This window comes from Amblyraja radiata, chromosome 10 (assembly GCF_010909765.2).
Source record: "Amblyraja radiata isolate CabotCenter1 chromosome 10, sAmbRad1.1.pri, whole genome shotgun sequence".
NCBI classification, from domain to species: domain Eukaryota; kingdom Metazoa; phylum Chordata; class Chondrichthyes; order Rajiformes; family Rajidae; genus Amblyraja; species Amblyraja radiata.
Genome location: NC_045965.1, coordinates 59,746,021 through 59,768,913, shown reverse-complemented (window position 1 = coordinate 59,768,913; position 22,893 = coordinate 59,746,021). Strand labels below are relative to the sequence as shown.

The window sequence follows — 22,893 nt, the reverse complement described above, 5'->3', positions numbered from 1 at the left end:
CCCAAACATTATTGTGCCCTGAAATTGGAGGGGCTCTGTAATTTCTACATGGTGAAACCAAAATGTATAAAAATACCCTTTAATAAAGTCTGACAATGTGTACTTTAACCACATGTGATTTTCCCTATTACAAATCTCAAATTGTGGAGTAAAGGGGCAAATAAATAAATGATAGGAATTTGTCCCAAACATTATGGAGGGCACTGTATACCATCTGGGGCACTGGTCCATTTTCTGAGGTTCTGTTGCATATTTAGTTTTGTATTAGGAAAGGGTGGTCTTTAAACTGCAGCTGTTCTGTTTAAATGAGTGTTAAAACATTATACATTTCCTCCTGACTTGTTCTATTAAAAGGCAGTGCCAGTTTCTTGATGTGGCTGAAGGGTTAGAGTACTGAATTTTATGAATATTACAGAAAACAAACAGATGTTTGCTTTGGAGATTTTGTTTGCCTGAACAAACAAAATCTCCAAAGCAGACATCTGTTTGTTTTCTGTAATATTCGTAAAATTCAGTAAGGGAATACATTAAGTCTTGCCATTCCCTGATGCAAAGAAATTACAAGATAAAGTTGGGATCGTACGATTTGGGTTTCCATTGAAAACCAGTTTCTCCAGCTAATAGCTCTCGTTTAACATCAAAAGATAAGTATATGGTGAAAGCAGTTGTTGCTGGATTAATCCCTGGCACCAGAGATAAATTATACAGCCAATAACATCACTTTAGAATGGTTTTTCACTTTGAACTAAAATCAGCTTTGTGTCGATAATGTGGAAATGACATGATTTAGCAGCAACGACATGCTTTTTGATTGTTTTGGAGTTATGAACAAATGGGTGTTTGGTGTTTTGTAGCTCTTGGGTCAGGCGACAACAGCGGCAAACAAAACTAGTGAAGTGCAGCAGATGTGCTTTAGATCAGCGAACCTTTCTGCTGCATCCCTTTGTCAGAATCATTTCTAATCATACCTTTTGCTTTACAGATTCGGGTTTGCTGTGTATTTCAGTGTTATCAGTTTTTATTTGATTCCCTACATTTGCAGGGAATGTGGTGGTTTCTATGGCATCTCATTGTATGTTCGGATTTGCAATTCATAATTTTGAAAGGTTGTCAATGAGATGAAGGCAAGGAGGCTAATATGTTACTTGATTCAAATACAGGTATTTTTCAGCACTGGTGTATAAGCACTTCAGTTCTGATGTTACATTATGGAGGCTCTGAATTATTTTTTTACGACAGAAGAAAATCTAAATGCACTGGTATCGGAAGAGTGTTAGATCTATACAGATATAAAGCTCTTTACTATATTGTCAGTTCATATAACGTATTGTTTATTCGTCAAACTTCGAAAAAGCTGTGTAAAATATATTTAACTTTTTGGTTTAAACTCTGCTTTTAATTTCCAGGATAGAAAATTGTTAGCTGCAGCTCAACAAATGCTTCAAGATAGTAAAACAAAAATAGAAGTTATAAGGATGCAAATTCTTAAATCTACGCAGACAAGTGAAACGGTATTTGAAAGTACAGATGGAATAGGTAAGAGAAAGGATTACTATCTGATTGTTGGACTGGGGTTATAAGCCAAATATATTTATGTGACGGTATTAATGTATAAACTGTTATCTTGTAAATTGTGATGTTAAGATTAACCCCAGTTCTGCCTTGACACGGTAAGATTCTGAGATAAAAGTTTTCTGTTCTTCCAAAATTAATAATAAAGGCATGTAAAAGCCTTAGTCAAAGCCCTTTATATTTATGCATTTGTAGAGTAAAAGTCTCCCATGAAGACAGTTGTGGCAACTGACGCCTTCTAGAAACTAGATATCAACCAGAGATCGTCTTTGGCATTTCTAAACTCCAGATGATGATACCAGCTTGGTTTATCCAATCTCGGGAAATAGACGGCACTCTGCCAGATTTCAGTCTAGACAACCGTCTCAAGTGTTCTAAACAATCATTTCCACACCAATGTATTTCCATCTGCTTATAAGCTGTTTTAGGCCTACAAGTCCCTTGCACCTAAACAAGATATATGTAATTCATTTGATTGTTTCCTTTTGCCTCTATTTTGCTTCTATTGAGATCATATGTTTAATATTTTCAATTGAATTAATTGAATCCGGAAGTTGCAAACAATGCCAGCATTTATTGTTTGGGAAAGAACTGCAGATGCTGGTTTAAATCGAAGAGAGACACAAACTGCTGGAGTAACTGAGCGGGACAGGCAGCATTTCAGGAGAGAAGGAATGGGTGATGTTTCGGGTCGAGACCCTTCTTCAAACGTCTCGACCCAAAACGTCACCTATTCCTTCTCTCCAGAGATGCTGCCTGTCTCGCTGAGTTAAGGGCCTGTCCCACGAGCATGCGACTCCATGCGGCAAGCACGACCTAAAGGGCCTATCCCACGAGCATGCGACTCCATGCGGCAAGCGCGATCTAACGTGGTCGCTTGAGCCGTATGGCCTCGCGGGGCCGGTCCCACTTCGATCGCCGGAGCCGTATGGAGTTGTGCGGAGCTGGTCCCGACATCGCGCAGGGCTCCGAAAAACTGACCGTGTTCAAAAATTCCGCGCGGCAATGGCATGCTGGCCCGCAGTCGCCTCGACACCGTACGCACCACCACGACGGGCATACACAGCGTCTCGGCGCCATACGCACGTCTTGACGCTGCGCACGCCCGTCGGACTTTGCACGAACTTCACGTCAATCACTCGACCTCCGCGCGGCCCCCGCTTCCGGTTTGGTCACGCTTGCCGCATGCAGGTCGCATGCTCGTAGGACAGGCCCTTTACCCAAGCAGTTTGTGTCTATCAGCATTTATTGTTGGGTTTTTTTTGATTATGAAAAAATTGAAGGAAGTCAATTTTCTGACGGTTGTGTGTGGTGTAAATGTTCCTAGCTGCCTATCAGCCTCAGCATGAATGTCATCCATTTTGTACAACATATGGCACAGACTGCTTCATTACAGATAAGGAATGGAATACACTACAATCCTTGTCATATATCGGTAACCATGTCAACTTGTGACCTTACAGAGGAAACGTCACGATGAAGTAGCTAAAGATAGTTGGGTTCATAATACAGCCATGAGAAACTTTTCATTTGATGTTCTGAGACTGAGATTTTTTAATTTCATGCAATTACAATTATCTTTCTTTATCCTGGAATTTTGACTCTAGCCAGCAGAGTGTTGTAATCTAGATTACCACCAGTTCACACAAACACCCTGACAGCTAGCATTTGTAAGGTGGATGCAAGGTACAACTAGGTCTAGAGCATGTTTTTAGCATTATAGCCAAAATATGATCACGATCCATAACCAGATATATCTCATCACATCGTGGAGTGAGTTGAATTGGCTAAAGACTATCTGCTTTCTAATTTGGTTGTTAATGGTTCTAATTTGGTGTGGACGTAGTTGACAAGATCAGAATTTAATGTATTTCCTAGAGCTGTCTCGCCCACTCAAACACTTTTGGCTTTCCCGTGGCACTTGTTGTGCTGCACCATCGTGTAGCATTGGTGCAGCACATAAGAAAGCTCATCAGCGCCTCCACTTCCTGAGAAGATTACGGAGAGTCGGTCTGTCAAGCGGGACTCTCTCTAACTTCTACAGGTGCACAGTAGAGAGCTTGCTGACCGGTTGCATCGTGGCTTGGTTCGGCAACTTGAGCGCTCTGGAGAGGAAAAGACTACGAAAAGTAGTAAACACTGCCCAGTCCATCATCGGCTCTGACCTTCCTTCCATCGAGGGGATCTATCGCAATCGCTGCCTTAAAAAGGCTGGCAGTAACATCAAGGACCCACACCATCCTGGCCACACACTCATCTCCCGGCTACCTTCAGGTAGAAGGCACAGGAGCCTGAAGACTGCAACAACCAGGTTCAGAAATAGCTACTTCCCCACAGCCATCAGGCTATTAAACCTGGCTCGGACAAAACTCTGATCATTAATAACCCATTATCTGTTAATTGCACTATTTATTAATCTATATTTATACAATGGTATATGATCTGTTTTGTAGTAAATGACTACTATGTTCTGTTGTGCTGAAGCAAAGCAAGAATTTCATTGTGTTATCAGGGACACATGACAATAAACTCATTTGGACTTGAACTTGGTCTATTGATGGGCCCGTCTGCTACATTTTTCATGCCTTCTTACAATTGTAGCTTCGCCAGGTGTCATCTAACTTTGAGATAGACACAGATTGCTGGAGTAACTCAGTGGGTCAGGCAGCATATCTGGAGAAAAAAGATGGGTGACGTTTCAGGTCAGAACCCCACTGTCTAACTTTTAGTTGTGCTTGGTATATTTTCAGACGTAGTCTTCACTGAACTAGGGCGAGTGCCTCGGCATGATAATGATGGAATGGGGCATGCGCATACAGTTTGTTATGCCGATAAAATTCTTCTGCAGGTGGCGTACAGTGCCTTGTGGGTGCCCAGTTTTCAGTTGCTGGAACTTTTCCTTGTAAATTATTGAGGGCCAAAAACTGATCGTTGGAATTCCACCAAGTCGTATCTTTCCAGGCTCGTTTTTTTTCGAGAGACACAAAACATTGCAGATGCTGTAATCTGGAGCAAAAAAACGATTGCTAAAGGAACTCTGAGTCAGTCGGCGTCTGTGAGAGGGGTTTTGGGGAGAGGTTGAAACCGTGCATCCTGTCCTTATTTTGAGACATAGGAAGGATGAGCAGGAGTTAAAATAAGATGGTTTGGGCATGTTAATAGACGATACTAGTAGTTGTAAGAGATTATCCAGAAGATTAGTCAAGCATGATTTCCCCGTCATAAATCCATGCTGCCTTTGACTGATCCTGTCACTGCATTCCAAATACGCGACTATAACATCATTAATAATCGACTCAAGCATCTTCCTCACTACCGATGTAAGGCTAACTGGTATCTAATTCCCCGTTTTCACTCTCCCTCCATTTCTTTAACACTGGAGTTACATTGGCTGCCCTCCAGTCCACAGGAACGGAACCAGAGTTGAGAGAACATTGGAAAATGATCACCAATGCATCCACAAATTCTAGGGCCACCTCCTTGAGTACTCTGGGATGCAGACCATCAGGCCCTGGGAATTTTCTGCCTTCAGTCCCAACAGTTTACATGATACCATTTCCTGACTAATGTGGATTCCCTTTAGTTCCTCGCTCCCACTAGATCCTCGGTCCCCTAGGGTCTTGGTGAGACCACACCTGGAGTATTGCGTACAGTTTTGGTCTCCTAATCTGAGGAAAGACATTCTTGCCATAGAGGGAGTACAAAGAAGGTTCACCAGACTGATTCCTGGGATGGCAGGACTTTCATATGAAGAAAGACTGGATAGACTTGGCTTGCACACGCTAGAATTTAGAAGCTTGAGGGGGGATCTTATAGAAACTTACAAAATTCTTAAGGGGTTGGGCAGGCTAGATGCAGGAAGATTGTTCCCTATGTTGGGGAAGTCCAGAACTAGGGGTCACAGTTTAAGGATAAGAGGGAAGTCTTTTAGGACCGAGATGAGAAAATCATTTTTTACACAGAGAGTGGTGAATCTGTGGAATTCTCTGCCACAGAAGGTAGTTGAGGCCAGTTCATTGGCTATATTTAAGAGGGTTAGATGTGGCCCTTGTGGCTAAAGGGATCAGGGGGTATGGAGAGAAGGCAGGGATGGGATACTGAGTTGGATGATCAGCCATGATCATATCGAATGGCGGTGCAGGCTCGAAGGGCCGAATGGCCTACTCCTGCACCTATTGTCTATGTTTCTATTTCTGGGAGATTGTGTCTTCCTTAATGAAGACAAAACCAAAGTACTCGTATAACTGTTCTGCCATTTCCTTGTTTCCCATTATAAATTCACCTGTCTCTGATTGTAAGGGACCCACATTTGGCTTCACTAATCTTTTCATTTTTACATATCTAAAGAAGCTTTTACAGTCAGTTTTTATATTCCCCGCAAGCTTTCTTTCATGCTCTTCCACCCCCTCTTAATTAACCCCTTTGTCCTTCTCTGTTGAGTTCTAAATTTCTCCCAGTCCTCCGGTTTGCTGCTTAACTCTGGCCAATTTATATGCCTGTTCCTTGGATTTAACACTATCATTGATTTCCCTCGTTACCCACGGTTGAGCCGCCTTGCACGTTTTATTTTTTTCTCCAGACAGGAATGAATGAATTTTGGAGTTCATCCATGCGGTCTTTAAATCTTTGCTATTGCATCTCCAGTCAACCCTTTAAGTATAATTTGCCAGTCTATCCTACCCATTTCCCGTCTCATACCTTCAAAGCCTCCTTTCTTTAAGTTCATGACCCTAGTCTCTGAATTAACTGTATCATTCTCCATCCTAATGCGGGATTCCACCATATTATGTTCACTGTTGCCCAGATCGTTAACTAATCCTTCCTCATTACACAATACCAGTCTAGGATGGCCTGCCCTCTAGTCGGTTCCTCTACATATTGGTTTAAAAAACCATCCCGTATACATTCCAGCAAATCCTCCTCCTCAGAGTTGTTACCAATTTGGTTGGCCCAATCTATAATATGTAGATTAAAGTCACCCATGGTAACTGCTGTACCTCTGCTACACGCATCCTTAATTTCCTGCTTCATGCTATCCCCAGCCTCCCTACTGCTGTTTAATGGCCTGTATACAACTCCAACAAGCATTTTCTACCTTTGGCTATTTCACAGTTCTACCCATACCGATTCTACAGCATCCAAGCTAATGTCTCTCCTTGCTATTTCATTAATCTTCTCTTTAACCAGCAACACCCCCCCACCTCCTCTTCCTTTCTGTCTCTTTTTCCTGAATATTGAATACCTCTGCATGTTTAGCTCCCAGCCTTGGTCACCCTGGAGCCATGTCTCTGTAATTCCAACTATATCACATCCCTCAACTACTAACTGCGCATTCAATTCGTCCACATTATTACGAATGCTCTTCGCATTAAGGCACAAAGCTTTCAGGTTTGCTTTTCTTATCTCCCTTCTGCCTTTTGCTTCTGTCCTCCTTTTATGGCCCTCTGTCTCCTTGCATTAGTTCCCATACCCCTGCCCTGTTAGTTTAAATGTGTCCTTCCCTGTACTCTCTTTCCCGTTAACTGGACGCATACGCTTCCACGTTGTTGACTCCACCCCCCCCCTCACTGTTTAGTTTAAACCCACCCGTGTAGCACTAGCAAACCTGCCTGCCAGAATGTCTGTCCCCCTCAAGGAAAGGAAGGAAGGAATCAACCAAGGATAATCAAGGGAGCTAAGGAAGATAATAAGTTAAGAGCAAGGAGGTAAAAGTTAGCAATAGACCAAATGACTGGTTTAAATTCGGAATCTGACAAAGGATGACAACAAAAAGGAAAATAATCATAAAGGCAAACAAGCAAGGAAATTAAAAATTGATAATGAGTTTTTTATAAATATGTAAAATGGGAAAGAACATTTGCCTTTTCGAGAGTTAGGCTGGGGAGATAGTTATAAGTAACAACAAAATGGAGGAGTTGGATAGATATTTTGAAGACAGACACAAAGTGCTGGTGTAACTCAGCGGGTCTGAAAAAGGACAGTTGACGTTCGGGTCGGGGCCCTTCTTCACAACACCCATTCATTTTCTCCAGAGATGTTGCTTGGCCCGCTGAGTTACTCCAACACTTTGTGCCTATCTTTGGTATGAACCAGAATCTGCAGTTCTTTGATTTGACAGATATTTTGCATCAGTATTTACGATAGAAGATACTATAAGCATGCTATTAACACTGAATAATGCCAGAGAGGAATTCAATATCATCACCATCAAATATTAAGCAAAGTAGCAGGGCCAAAGGCTGCGTAGTCCACTCGCCCAGATGGCTTGCATCACACATCAAAAACAAAGTGGCTGCCAAGATTAGTAATCTTCCAAAAATCCTGGTGAAGTATTGTATTGGAAAACCTCTACCAAAGAGGGAGGGAGGCAGAAACGTGGTAATTATTGGCCATTTAACACAATATATATTGGAAAAAAGTTGGAATCTAAGGAAGAGGGAGCACCTTCAGAAAATCGTAATCTTATCAAGCAGAATGAATGTGGCTCCATGAAGGGGAAGTGTCTGACAAATTTATTATTGTGTTTTGCGAAATACAACCAAAATAGATGGAGGGAACAAACAGATTGATTATATCTGAACTTCCAGGAGGCAGGCATTTGGTAATGTACGACCCAGAAGGTTGTCACCAGATAAGCGCCTATGGTGTTGGCGGCAATGTATACAACAGACTGAGTGCCGACTAACTGGCAGAGAGTAGAAAGAGGGCCAAGGGGCTCATTTTCATGTTAGCAATCTGTGGCCAGTGGGAGGAGTTCCACTTGGGTTGGTAGTGGAATCAAAACTTGTACAATATGCATGAATGACAAGGAGGAAGGAATGTACAGTAGCCAAATCTACAGACAATACAAACGGGTAGGTGGGAAGCTGTGAGGGTATAAACAGTTTACACAGAGAGACTGAAGTCTGAAGAAGGATTTCGGCCCAATATGTTGCCTATTTTCTTCGCTCCATAGATGCTGCTGCACCCGCTGAGTTCCTCCAGCACTTGTGTCTACACAGAGAACTGATAGGTTGTGAGTGAACAAAAATGTGCATAATGTGGAAAAATGTGTGTAATGTGGGAAAATGTAAACTTGTTCACTTCGGAAGTTAGAATAAAAGATTCTTTATATGGAGAAAAACAATGGAAAAGTGGACAAATTCGGACTGCAGAAAATTGTGCAGTATGGGTTGGGGTCCTTGCGGCGAATCACAAAGCTAGAACACGGGTGGAGCAGGAGCTCAAAAAAGCTGATGTTTGGGCCTTGCTGCGAGCAGTTTTGAGTACAAAAGTAGGGAAATCTCATCAAATTGTAACAAGGCACTAGTGTGATTACGTCTAGAGTTGTAACAAGGCATTAGTGAGTGTAACAAGGCACTACACTAAATTGTCACAAGGCGCCAGGGAGATTACACCTAGAGTACTGCCAACAGTTTTGGTCTGTTTAAAGAAAAACTGATTTCATTGGAGGTGGTTCAGAGAGGTTCATTAGGATAATAATGCCTGATATGGGAAGGATTGTTAGGAAATACTTACAAAATTCTTAAGGGGTTGGACAGGCTAGATGCAGGAAGATTGCTCCCGATGTTGGGGAAGTCCAGGACAAGGGGTCACAGCTTAAGGATAAGGGGGAAATCCTTTAAAACCGAGATGAGAAGAACTTTTTTCACACAGAGAGTGGTGAATCTCTGGAACTCCCTGCCACAGAGGGTAGTCGAGGCCAGTTCATTGGCTATATTTAAGAGGGAGTTAGATGTGGCCCTTGCGGCTAAGGGGATCAGAGGGTATGGAGAGAAGGCAGGTACGGGATACTGAGTTGGATGATCAGCCATGATCATATTGAATGGCCGAATGGCCTACTCCTGCACCTAATTTCTATGTTTCTATGTTTCTATGAAAGGTTAAACGGGTTGTGTAACTGATCACTGGTTTGCAGAAGAAAAAGAGGCGATCTTATTGAGGCATATACGATTCTTAGGGGGCTTGCCAGGGTGAATGCTGAAAGGGTGTTGCCTCAAAGGAGAGTCTAGAACCAGAAGGCATAGTCTCAGAATAAGAGGATGCCCTGTTGTGCATGGTGAGGATGAATTTTTTGAAGGCTTGTGAATCTCTTGAATTGTTGAGACAGCGTACATGCATATATTTAAAGTTGAGATATAGATTTGAAATCAGGAAGAGAATCAAATGTAGTGTGGAAATAACAGGAGAGTGGAGTTGAGGACTATTCGATTTGTCATGATTCATTTGAATGGGGAGCATGTTTGAGAGGCTGAATGGCCTAACTAGTCATGGGAAGGTCCAGCCCTTTGGTCCATCGAGTTCCAAGCGATCATCGGACAAACATTCAAACAAATCTTACACAATCCCATTTTATTCTCCCTTTGTTCTTATCAATGCTGCTCATATTCTATCACTTACCAACATATTAAGGGGAATTTATATTGTTCAATCCATATTCCACCCAGCACATCTATGTAGAAGAAGGAATGGTGGGGTTGTCTGGAATGTTAGCTTAAAGGCCTAACTTGGTATGAATGTCTGTCCAGCTCTTGCTTAACCAGTGGCACAGCTCTTCCAAATCTGGCACATTCCCAGGCAGACTTTGCACTGTTGGCTAGTCTGGATGTGACTGTGTCAGGTAGACAAAAATGCTGGAGAAACTCAGCGGGTGCAGCAGCATCTATGGAGCGAGGGAAATAGGCAACGTTTCGGCAACGTCCCTCGCTCCATAGATGCTGCTGCACCCGCTGAATTTCTCCAGCATTTTTATCTACCTGACACAGTCACATCCAGACCAGTCAACAGTGCAAAGTCTGTCTGGGAATGTGCCAGATTTGGAAGAGCTGTGTTACTGGTTAAGCAAGAGCTGGACAGACATTCATCAAGGCATTTTTATCTACCTTCGATTTTCCAGCATCTGCAGTTCCTTCTTAAACACTGTGACTGTGTCAGTTCTGGTGCCCATTGAGAAGTTGTACAGTCAATCTAATTTTTGAAGTGTTGCTTATTGTAATAGTTTTAGAAACATAGAAAATAGGTGCAGGAGTAGGCCATTCGGCCCTTCGAGTTTTGGAGTTTTGCCACAGTAAAGCAGATTGTTGAGAGTGTAGTGAAGAATTAAATCCTTGTGCCTGTCGAGTCGGCCTTACACAGGCCAGATTATTTTGGACAGTAACAGGGCTGAGTGAAAAAAAAAAAAAGGGTTTTATACTAATCCAGGTTTTGGGTTGTCGCCATCACTGCTAACTAGCTTTACATTCCACATTTATTTAATTAAATTTAAATTTCTCCAGCTGCCTGGATTTAAACTCGTTACTCCAGATCATTACTCCAAGCTTCTGGATTACTGGTCCAGTTTGTAGGGACAGTTTTCAAATACAGCGAAGGTAGACATAAAATGCTGGAATAACGCAGCGGGACAGGTAGCATATCCGGAGAGAAGGAAGGATATCAAATACAGTGAGACTGAAATCCTCATTGAATTCAATTTGCCTGTTAGATCATTTGCTTCTCCAGACAGCAAACCTATTTCTGCACGAATGTTCCTGGATGGTCTCCCATCCAAGCAATGACCAGAAGTGAGCATGCTTATTTGTGTGCTGAATTATAATGATACAAAGAAACTACTTCATGCGTTTGATACAACAGGTTACAACGCTCTCCTCTTGCCTGTTAAGGGCCTGTCCCACTGTACGAGGTAATTCAAGAGTTCTCCCGAGTTTCCCTTGATTCGAACTCGGAGAATTACGGTAATAGCCGCTCGTAGGTGGCCAAGTCACTGGATGGATTTATGAGAGAGTTAGATAGAGCTCTAGGGGCTAGTGGAGTCAAGGGATATGGGGAGAAGGCAGGCATGAGTTATTGATAGGGGACGATCAGCCATGATCACAATGAATGGCGGTGCTGGCTCGAAGGGCTGAATGGCCTCCTCCTGCACCTATTTTCTATGTTTCTAGGTACTCGGGGCTCTCATGGACATTTTTCAACATGTTGAAAAAACTTCACGAGCTTACAGCGTTTCCCGAGTACCTGCCGCTAGCGTTACGAGCCGCTAAGAGACGTCCCGAGCTCCGACATACCCGCTACGTACATTCTACGTACTTACCACGAGTTTGATTTTTTTTTTAAACTCGGGAGAGCTCTTGGGTAAACTCGTAGAGTGGGACAGGTAATTATGCCCTGCTCAAATAAAGCAGGCCAAATCCTCTTGGGCTAATTCCTGCTCAAGCATCAGCAAAGTGGTGTTATTGACAGCGCTATTAAGTGACAATCACAAATGGTTGCCATTGCCAGGACCATTCAACTCTGTAGACCTTACGTAAACTTGGACTAAAGCTGTATTCCAGAGGTGAGATGAGAGACTGCACCAAACTGGTGTGCGAAATGTATGGCAGCTCATTCATCAACATTGGAACTCCCTGCAAAGTACCACTGTGGAAATAACTTTGTGAGAATGATCACAGAATATCAAGACGTCAGTAACCCACCACGTTTAGTTTAGTGTAGAGATACAGTGCGGAAACAGGCCCTTCACCCCGCCGAGTTCATGCTGACCAGCAAACTCCGTACACAAGCACTATCCTGCACACTAGGGACAATTTACAATCTTTACCAAAGCCAATTAACCCACAAACCTGTACGTCTTTGGGGTGTGGGAGGAAACCAGAGCACCCGGGGGAAACCCACGCGGTCACGGGATGAACGTACAGACTGCGTACAGACAGCTCCCATCGTCAGGATCGAACCTGGGTCTCTAGCGCTGTGAGGCAGCAAGTCTACACTACGCCGCCATGCCTGTCTGTCATGTACACTTTCCAAAAGATGAAGATGAAAAAGTTTGATCCTTTGCTTCCTAGTGATGTAACAAACATTATATGAAATTGATTTACAACCCCTCATGTGAAGCATTTTAAAGTGTTGTTTGAATATCATGATCTATAAATATCCACTTTATTTTAAAATGGCTCTTTCAAACCTAATTGTGAAGCATAAGAAATTGGTTTGTAAGGGAAACCTAATCGTTTTACTGGATTATCAGTGTTTTAGTGGGAGAAAGAATAGGCATTGTTATTGCAAACAAAGTTGTGCATGTCCAACAAGATTTAAAAAAAAAAAGCATAATAGCTTAAAACCTATGACATAATTCAGCTTGAGTTTATTTAATTGAAAATATTTCTGCTCAACAAAATATCCACTTAAAAAGAACATTAATCGTGACATTACTCAACTGTTTTTGAAGACTAGGATAAACTCAATATGTTGGATGAACTCAGCAGGTCAGGCAGCATCTCTGGAGGGAATGGATAGGTAAGACATTTCAGATCGGGACCCTACCCCAGTTTGATGCATTATCTTGTTAACGAGATTTGCAACAATGCTATTTAAATGCATCTGTTGTAATCTTTCCACCCCTCCCCCTGGGTTCTGTGGGTGTCTGTTATTTAGAGTTGGAACCTTGCCAGAACTGAGTCAGCATTCATTTACTGCTGCCCACGACGCATGAGAATCCATGATCTTTTCCATTTGTTTTTGACGTTTAACGTACATTATTTTGACTCGGGGCTTGCTGATTATTCAAAGGATTGTCAAGAGACTTATACATTTTAAGAAACACTAGTGCCTGCTTAGCATTTTAGAATTTGCAAAAGTGAGCTGATTTGTGTGGGCTGAAACAAAAACATGCTACACCTCTCAAATATTCAAAGCAGGACGCAAACAAGTATTGAGAAATACTTGTTGACAATGCCGATTAACTGTTTCAACAGTAACACTGGGTTATTGAAAGAGTCTCCATGCAGCGGTGGAGCTGCAGTGAATGAGAACTTATTAATATCCTGGCTAGAGGAAATAAATAAATATCAGTAACATTTCACAACATAAGTACTTCCCTATTTAGCCAAATATTTATTACTGCATGTAGAAATGGATTCTCCATTGTAATAGACGCAAAAAGCTGGAGTAACTCAGCGGATCAGGCAGCATCTCTGGAGAAAAGGAATAGGTGATGTTTTGGGTAGAGACCCATCCATTCGTCATCCAGTGTAATGCTGAGCAGAATTGCGTGGAAGGCTTTGAAGTCAGCGTCAGGCCTGGTATGAATTTGCAAATTTTAGATGAAAGGCCAGTAGAAATTTTATTTAATATTCATAAGGGATAGCAGCAGAATTAGGCCACTCAGCCCATTAAGTCTACTCCGCCATTCAATCATGGCTGATCTATCTAACCCCACTCTCCTGCCTATCTTCTGACACCCGTACTAATCGAGAATCTTATCTATTTCCGTCTTAAAAATATCCATTGGTGGCCTCCACAGCCTTCTGTGGCAATTAATTCCACAGATTCACCACCCTCTGACTCGAGAAATTCCTCCTCGTCTCCTTCCTAAAGGAACGTCCATTAATTCTGATGCTATGGCCTCTGGTCCCAGACTCCCCCACTAGTGGAAACATCCTGTCCACATCCAGTCTATACAGGCTATCTTTCACTATTTGGTAAGTTTCAATGTGATATCCCTCATCCTTCAAACTCCAGCAAGTAGAGAGGCCCAGTGCCGTCAAACGCTCATCGTATGTTAACCCACTTCGTGGTATCTGTTCCATGGAGCAAAAACTTTTCTCCACCAACCATCAAAGATAAGAACAACAGCCTCCGTTGGTTTTTTGATGAAGTAGCCTACCTTTAATGCTCAAGCTAAGTTACCAGAGAGTGGCCATCAACAGATGTTCCAACTTGGGTGTTTCCAAAGGCGATTTATTTATGAGTATTATTTTCTTAATTTCGCAATAATCTGTTTTTGTTTGGAAATATGAATTCATGAATGATAAGTAGCTCCATTGCTCAGAGGCACTTATGTACAAAATATTACTGCTTACATAAGTTAACTGCTTTTGCAAGCAGACTTAGTTCGCAACTTCTCTACTGGCTACGGTGTATTTTGTATTTCACAATTCCTGATTCCTTTTTGCAGCATTGGGGTTGCTCAGTAACAAATTGAAACTGTTGTTATAATTGTGTTTTTCATTCAAGCATCAAAGCCTGGAATAAGTCCCCTGGAACTTAGGGTGGAAGAGCTTAGGCATCACTTCAGAATAGAATACGCAGTAGCGGAAGGAGCAAAAAACGTCATGCGACTCCTTGGCTCTGGAAAGGTTCCTGACAAGAAAGCACTTTCAGAGGTAATTAAAAAAATTACAAAAAATGATGATATCTTCATTAGTGGAAATATCCAATACATTTAGCTAATTTATTTCCTTCCTGTCTCAATCAGGCACAAGCACGATTCAATGAATCAAGCCAAAAGTTGGATCTTTTAAAATACTCATTGGAGCAAAGATTGAGTGAATTACCGAAAAACCATCCAAAGTGCAGTATTATCAAAGATGAATTATCAATGGTTGCATCACCAGCTCTCAGTCCACGTCACAGTGTGATTTACCCACAGAATCAGTACAGCACGTTATCCAAACCGGCTGCATTAACTGGTATGCATTTCAAATATTGTACTGTCAAATTGATTTTTACAGTGGAATAATGGCAATTATAAGCCCCCTGTGCCCCCACATAGACTCTCACCTATTTCTCCCTTCCACACACTAACCCACCCCCTTGCTGCTTAGCTCCCCCTCCATGTGGCTTTACAATCCGCATCTCTTCAAACCTATCTCAGGCTTTCCTTTTTTTAATCTCTGGCCTTTGTTGCAATCACTTGCCCATCAAACCCTGCCCCCACCTATGTGGAGCAGAGGGATCTGGGAGTAGAAGTGGTACTGTTTCTGTGCATGTGGCACTATCCTTCTCCATCATTTGACTGCCTTCCTCACTGTCCACAATTCCACCCTCTTTTCATCTCGTCTACAAACTGCCCAGACCACCTGCATTTTCATCAAGATCATTTTTATATACATCACAAATAACAGAATTCCAAGTGTTGATCCTTCTGGAACACCATTGGCCACTTACCTACGGTCAACGAAACCCCTCTCCATCAGTCTTCTATGACCAGGCCAATTTTGTATCCTTTTCTGCCTCAGTCCCGTGGGACAGTCTACCATAAAGTACCTTATCGAATGCTTTATTCACGGCCCTACCCTTGTCATTCATCTTTGGATATTTTTGCAAATAAATTTCTTTACAGATCTGTGATAGTTTAGAGATACAGCACAGAAACAGGCCGTTCAGCCTGCCGGGTCCGCACCGACCAGCGATCACCCTGTACACTAGCACTATCCTACACACTAAGGACACTTTTCCAATTAGCGAAGCCAATTAACTTACAGACCTGCACGTCTTTGTAGTGTGGGAGGAAAGCCGAGCACCCAGAGAAAATTCATGCGGTCACAGGAAGAACGTACAAACTCCGTACAGGCAGCATCCCTAGTCAGGATATAACCCAGGTCTGGGGCTGTGAGGCATCAACTCTATGCTGCAACACTGTGTCGCCCCTGTGCCGTTGAATGATCTAATATCTTCTGTTATGATGTTAACTGTGCTGAAACAGGAATATTCATTGGCATTCTTGTGTTGTGAGATATAACTAATTCACTGTCAACAGGTAGCCTGGAAGTTAGGCTCATGGGATGTCAAGACCTGCTGGAGACTGTTCCTGGTCGTTCAAAAAACACATTTGTTCCTTTACCTGGCTGGAGCCCAAATGAAACCCGATCCTCCTTCATAAGCAGAACAAGTAAAAGCAGAAGTGGGAATAGTCGATATCCCATCAAAACAGAAGACTTGTCCAGTTAAGTAAACTTCCATATTCTTAAGAAACAACAGCATACTGTAGGTAGTTGCAGCGGTGTCTTGAAGATGCATTGTTAGTCCGAAAGCTGCTCAGCATCAGAAGATTTTAAGGACTTTGCTGGCTTTTCAGAACTTAATTCTGCAGTAAGTTGCATTATATTCAAAGGAGATTAGGCTTAGTTTTTAAAAAAAGGATAGCATGTTGGCTTGTGTATTTGTGCACCCTGCAGCCAGGTAACCATGGCATAAAATTGTGATTCCTTTCCCCTCCTCGTCTTATCCAGCAGGTGACAAATGGCATGTTTGTTAGCATTTTTTAATATCAGAATCGTTAGTGTCTGGACTCGAGGATATTGCAGCTTTAAAATGAAAAATAACATTTTATTGAAGTTAAACCAATTTGTTTTAAATTGTACATGCAAGCAGTTTTGTTCGGCATTTTATACTAGCAAACAAGTCAAAAGTGTGTCTTCAAGTGGGATCAACAAAAGATTGTAGAGCCAAACTGTGTGGAAACCCGCCCCTTGGCCCACCTTGTCCACACCCACCGCGTTGGGATACAGGGCTGGTCCCTTTTGCCTGAAATGAGCACATATCCCTCTAAACCCCTCCTATCCATAAATCTGTTCAGATGTTTTCAAAAGTTGTAATTGAATAGCTTCCTCCGGCAGCTCATTCCAGATACGGATGATGCTCTTCGTGGAAAAAGTAGCTTCTGAGGTCCCTCTTAAATCTCTCCCCCCTCACAGTCAGCCTATGCCCTTAAGTTTTGGAATCCTCTCCCCTGGGGAAAAAGGCTGATGAGCAATCATGCTGCTCATGATCTTGTACTTCTCAATACTGTTGCCCCTCTGCCCCCTATGTTCCACAAATTTAAAAAAATCCCAGCCTATCCAACCTCTCCCAAGAACCAAAGTCCAGGTAACTTCCTAGTGAATGTTTTCTGCATCGTTTCCAATTTATTGACATCCTTCCTGAAGCTGGGCGACCAGATCTGCACACAGTGCACCAAGTATGACCTCACCTACAACATGTACAGCTGCATCATGATGTTTCAACTTTTGTTCTTAATACCCTTCCTCATGTCTCCTTCGTCACCCCGTCCACCTGATTCACCACCTTGAGGGAACCATGCACCTGTACTGCCAGATCTCTCTGTTTTGTCATACTTTCCAGGGTTCTGTCGTTTACTGTGGGACGTAACAATATTAACACGAGTGTCCAACCTTTCCCTGTAGCTAATACCCCCTAATTCTGGTAAACCACTTTATTGCACGGAGGAAGAATTCATGATTAGCTTGCTTGTGTTTGGTTTAACATTATTGGGGAAAGTTGCTAGGGGTGATGCAGAGCTGCCAAGTAGTACGGATTTTCTGTATTTTGTACGGAAATGTGATAAGAATACGGATGCACAGATTTGCTTCGTAAAATACGGATTTTTTTTTAAATCGGTCCGACTTCCTGTTTCATCTTGCTTCTTAAAAAATGCAAGGATATAAAAAGTCATACTGTAACTCTAAAAATGATAGCAGATTAAATCTATTAGTATTTTAAATTTCAAGATCTGGATGATTATTTTTGTAAGCTTTGATCATAGCTTTGATTTTTGTAAGCTTTGATCATTTACACATAGCGCTATGGCCACAGCGCTATGGGTCACAGACTGTTCGGGGAAGGAGAAGGAGAGAGGGAGTGAGAAGGAAGGAGGGAACAAGAGGGAGGGAGGAAAGAGGGAGAGAGAGCGAGGGAGTGAGAGGGAGGCTTCCAAATAGGCTTCTACATCATCATCTGGTGTTAAAAGCAGGAAGCAGCCGTTCAAACAGAAGTATACAAAGAGATGGCAATGAATGCACTGTCAAGTAAGGTGCATAAAAGACATGTCAATTGGTAGCAAAGATGCATTCTTGTACTCTTACATGGGTATGACCGCACATAAAAATCAAAATGGCACCGCGTAAAAATACTGATTTCCTCAGCAAAATACTGATTTTCAGGTACTAGAATACTGAAATGCTCTGACAGCTCTGGTGATGTGCTTAAAGTTAAGGGCAGATTGTGTTGCCTACAAAATGGTTGACTCCAATTCTGCTTGTTAACTAGTTTTCATTACGAGCACTGATAGTGGCTCACTGAGTTATAGGAAGAGATGGAATAACCTGGGACTTTTCCCTTTGGAACGTAGGAGGCTGAGGTTTGACCTTATTGAGTTCTGTGGATTATATTTCTAATTTATGAAATGTTACGTTGCTGGAGAGATCCTCAAATTTCCAAATCCTCTTGCAACATCTAACAAAGTATTGACTGTTTCTGTGCAGATGAGATTGGAGCTGTACTGAAGCTGGATAATACGGTAGTTGGACAGACCAATTGGAAACCTGTTTGCAATCAGTCATGGGATCAGAAGTTTACGTTAGAGCTCGATCGGGTAAGCAAGGGAGACTGCACCACCGTTCTTGCTGGAAGTAGGGCATTGCCTTATTAGTAAGGACAAACACTAAGCTGGGATTTAATTGTTGCAGTTTTAATGCGTGTCTAATTGTAAATGAACAAATAACGCCATTTGGTATTTAGATCCAAGTCTGGTTGCCAGCCTAAATCAGTCGAGGAATTTTGCGCACGACCAACTATGAATTGAACAGTGTTTAGTTTTCAAGATCAAATCTAACTGCACCTGTGCTCTGAAGATAGACACAAAATGCTGGAGTAACTCAGCGGGTCAGGCAGCATCCGTGGAGAAAAAGAATCGCTGAAGAAGGGTCTTGACCTGAAACGTCACGTATTCTTTTTCTTCAGAGATGCTCCCTGACCCGCTGAGTTACTCCAGCTTTTTGTGTCTTATCTTTGGTGTAAACCAGCATCTGCAGTTCCTTCCTCCACATCGTACCTGTGCTCTGTTGAACTATCTGTTTAAGAAAGAACTGCAGATGCTGGTAAAATCAAAGACAGACACAAAATGCTGGAGAAACTCAGCGGGTGAGGCAGAATCTATGGGAGAGAAGGAATTGGCAAAGTTTCGGGTCAAGACCCTTTTTCAGACTAATGTCAGGGGAGGGGGTAGGATAAATATAGAATGTAGGCGGAGACAGTGGAACTAGTGGGAGGGAAGGGGGGGTGAAGAGATAGAGCAAGGGCTACCTGAAGTTAGAGAAGCCAATGTTCATACCGTTGGGGTGTAAACTACCCAAGCGAAATATGAGGTGCTGTTCCTCCAATTTGTTGTGGGCCTCACTCTGACAAAGGAGGAGGCCCAGGACAGAAAGGTCAGATTGGGAATGGGAGGGGGAGTTGAAGTGCTGGGCCACGGGAAATCAGCTTGGTTAAGACGGACTGAGCGCAGGTGTAGAGCTAAACGATCGCCGAGCCTGCACTTGGTCTCGCCAATGTAGAGAAGTTGACACCTGGAACAGCGGATACAGTAGATGAGGTTGGAGGAGGTGCAAGTGAACCTCTGCCTCACCTGGAAAGACTGTTTGGGTCCTTGGATGGAGTCGAGAGGGGAGGTAAAGGTACAGGCGTTGCATCTCCTGCGGTTGCAGGGGAAAGTACCTGGGGAGGGGGTGGTTTGGGTGGGAAGGGGCGAGTTGAACACTTTGCATCCATGAAATGTGTACTCTGATTTTAAATGGTGTCATTTCTATAGCAAACAAAATTTGACGAGCAGGATACAAATGTCTAAATGTGTTTCAGTTGAAAATAAAGTATCATTTGGAAATCTCAGTTTCTGAGCAACTAGGCAATGTGAGATCCAACAAAGTTCTTTAATAATAAATTTGTAACATTGAGTGTATAAGTAATTTCCATTAATATTTATTAAATTTTCCTTGGGGATGTTTTCTGATGCAAATGAGAATCTTAGCATCTTATGTTAGAGTAGTGTGTGGTTTAATCACTGGACCATTAGCCATGCTTATGGAGATGCCCTCTCTTTAGATAAATGATAGAAGTGAAGTCAAATTGCATATGCTTTTCTAAATCTCCAGTGGTGTGCTTTATTTTTGAAGAATACAGTTTTGCGCCATCCTTTCGGATGAACTCCACCATTACAAAAGAAGCTTGCCATTTAGCAGTTCAGCACAAGAATTGGCCCCTATTCCACAATGTCTGTGCTGAACATAATACCAAGACTATCTCTGATCTATCTGCACATAATCAGTATCCCTCCATTCCCTGCCTATATAAAAATCTCTTAAATCATCATAGTGCCTCAACCACCAAACCGACAGCACGTTCCAGGAACCCAGTGTTTTAAAAAAAAACATTGCCCCGGACATCTCCTTTAAACTTTGCTCCTCTTACAGCTATACCCTATAGTATTTGATTTTTCCATCCTGGGGAAAAGAGGTCTGACTGTCTACTCTATCTCTGCCTCTCATAATTTTTGACATTTCTATCAGGCCTTCCTGCAACAGTGAAACATAGAAAATAGGTGCAGGAGGAGGCCATTTGGCCCTTCGAGCCAGCACCGCCATTCATTGTGATCATGGCTGATCATTCACAATCAGTAACCAGTGCCTGCCTTCTCCCCATATCCCTTGACTCCACTAGCCCCTAGAGCTCTATCTAACTCTCTTCTAAATTCATCCAGTGAATTGGCCTCCACTGCTTTCTGTGGCAGAGAATTCCACAAATTCACAACTCTCTGTGTGAAAAAGGTTTTTTTTCATCTCAGTTTTAAATGGCCTCCCCTTTATTCTTAGACTGTGGCCCCTGGTTCTGGACTCCCCCATCATTGGGAACATTTTTCCTGCATCCACCTTGTCCAGTGCTTTTATAATTGTATACGTTTCTATAAAATCCCCTCATCCTTCTAAATTCCAGTGAATACAAGCCCACTCTTTCCAGTCTTTCCTCGTATGACAGTCCCGCCATCCTGGGGATTAACCTCACGAACCTACGTTGCACTGCCTCAATAGCAAGGATGTCCTTCCTCAAATTAGGAGACCAAAACTGCACACAATACTCCAGATGTGGTCTCACCAGGGCCCTGTACAACTGCAGAAGGACCTCTTTACTCCTATACACAACCTCCAGTCTTCCAAAGAAAACAATCCAAGTCTGTGCACCCTCTCCCTGTAGCTAATAATCCCTAAGGCAGGCATCGTTCTGAGAAACCACCTCTGCACCTTTTCCAAAGCCTCCACATCCTTCCTGTAATGGGGCGATCCGAACTGCATGCACTATAAGGCAAATAGGCCCTAAGCAAAATCCTACACAGCTGCATCATGACTTCCTGACTTACACTCATTTCCCCGACATATGAAAGCAAACTGTTGTTAAGGTCATCCAGCTGCAGCTCCAGTTCCTTAACATGGTCCTTAATGAGCCGCAGCTGAATGCACTTACTGCAGGGGTGGTCCTGGGGGGCATTGGAAATTCACCTGATGTCCCACCTGCCATCTCAAGGACCTCCAAATATCGAGGAAGAATTACACGGAAAAACAGGCAGCACTTTAACCTGAGGTTAACCTTTCTTCAGCCCTCTCGCCGAAGCCTTTTGAGCCAAAGCCTCAATGTAGCCTCTCTCCCAATAGGCCTCTCCGCTAAACCCTTCCCTTCCTTTTGTTGGCTGCTCTGTCTCTTATGCTAACAATCAAATTCAATGCTTTTTAAATGTCCCCCAATCGCTTATTTTCAATCAAAACATACTCTTTTCACTCAATTCTCCCGCCGACTTAAAAAAAAAAAAAAAGCCCATTCTCCTCTCAAAATTGCTCCTCATGTGAGGGCAGGTTTTGCTGAAGTTTCAAAGCTGTTGAATTGTGAGAAGTACCCTTTCCTCCGTTAACCGATTCTAATCTTTTATTTAGTCCCGTGAACTGGAGATGTCGGTTTATTGGCGTGACTGGCGTTCCCTTTGTGCTGTGAAATTTCTACGTTTAGAAGACTTTCTGGACAATCAAAGGCATGGGATGTGCCTGTATCTAGAGCCACAAGGCACTCTCTTTGCAGAGGTACGAATTAACTCAAATCATAATTCACTTTGCCTCTTTCTTGCATTTGCTTCCTGATTAAAGTTGCCTGTATTTTCCAGGTTACTTTCTACAATCCAGTCATCGAAAGGCGACCAAAACTACAAAGACAAAAGAAGATTTTTCCAAAACAGCAAGGTAATAATTTAAACCAAAAATAGACACTAATTTAATTTTAACCTCGTTAATTATGATGCAGCAAAACACTGTCGAAGAGGGTGTGAACATTAGGATAAGACTTGTAAAATCATTGCAAGTAGGTTAATAGCTGGAATATTCATGCTCTATTCTCTCATCACTGCAGGCAAAACGTTCCTTCGAGCTCCCCAAATGAATATTAATATTGCCACATGGGGACGACTGATGAGGAAAGCTGTTCCTACAGTAAATAACTCTGGTACATTTAGCCCTCCAGCCTCTATCCCTGCAGCTGTGCCAGCTGTTCCTCACACAGAAAATACAGATTCAACTGGGTACGTATATTTTCTCTGTTATTTAAAATAAAAATGTGGAAAACAAATTGAATTAAAAAAAATAAAAATAAACTATTTACGAAGCACCAACTTTCTGCTTGACATACTGCATCTGATTTGTATAAAGAGTTAAAGTCATGAGGAAATGTTTAATTAAG

The 22,893-nt window shown here is 42.4% G+C and overlaps 1 protein-coding gene across 2 annotated transcripts in view; it reads left to right on the top strand.

Moving 5' to 3' along the window:
* The window catches only part of pkn2 (protein kinase N2), a 122,642-nt gene that overhangs the window by 79,201 nt on the left and 20,548 nt on the right, over positions 1 to 22,893 (top strand). For both annotated transcript variants that reach the window (XM_033029006.1, XM_033029005.1), the window contains exons 4-11: positions 1,407 to 1,536; positions 14,581 to 14,729; positions 14,822 to 15,035; positions 16,106 to 16,291; positions 18,609 to 18,718; positions 22,101 to 22,244; positions 22,325 to 22,400; positions 22,567 to 22,735. In XM_033029006.1, the coding sequence (XP_032884897.1) occupies positions 1,407 to 1,536; positions 14,581 to 14,729; positions 14,822 to 15,035; positions 16,106 to 16,291; positions 18,609 to 18,718; positions 22,101 to 22,244; positions 22,325 to 22,400; positions 22,567 to 22,735 (1,178 nt within the window). The remainder of the gene's footprint in view (positions 1 to 1,406; positions 1,537 to 14,580; positions 14,730 to 14,821; positions 15,036 to 16,105; positions 16,292 to 18,608; positions 18,719 to 22,100; positions 22,245 to 22,324; positions 22,401 to 22,566; positions 22,736 to 22,893) is intronic.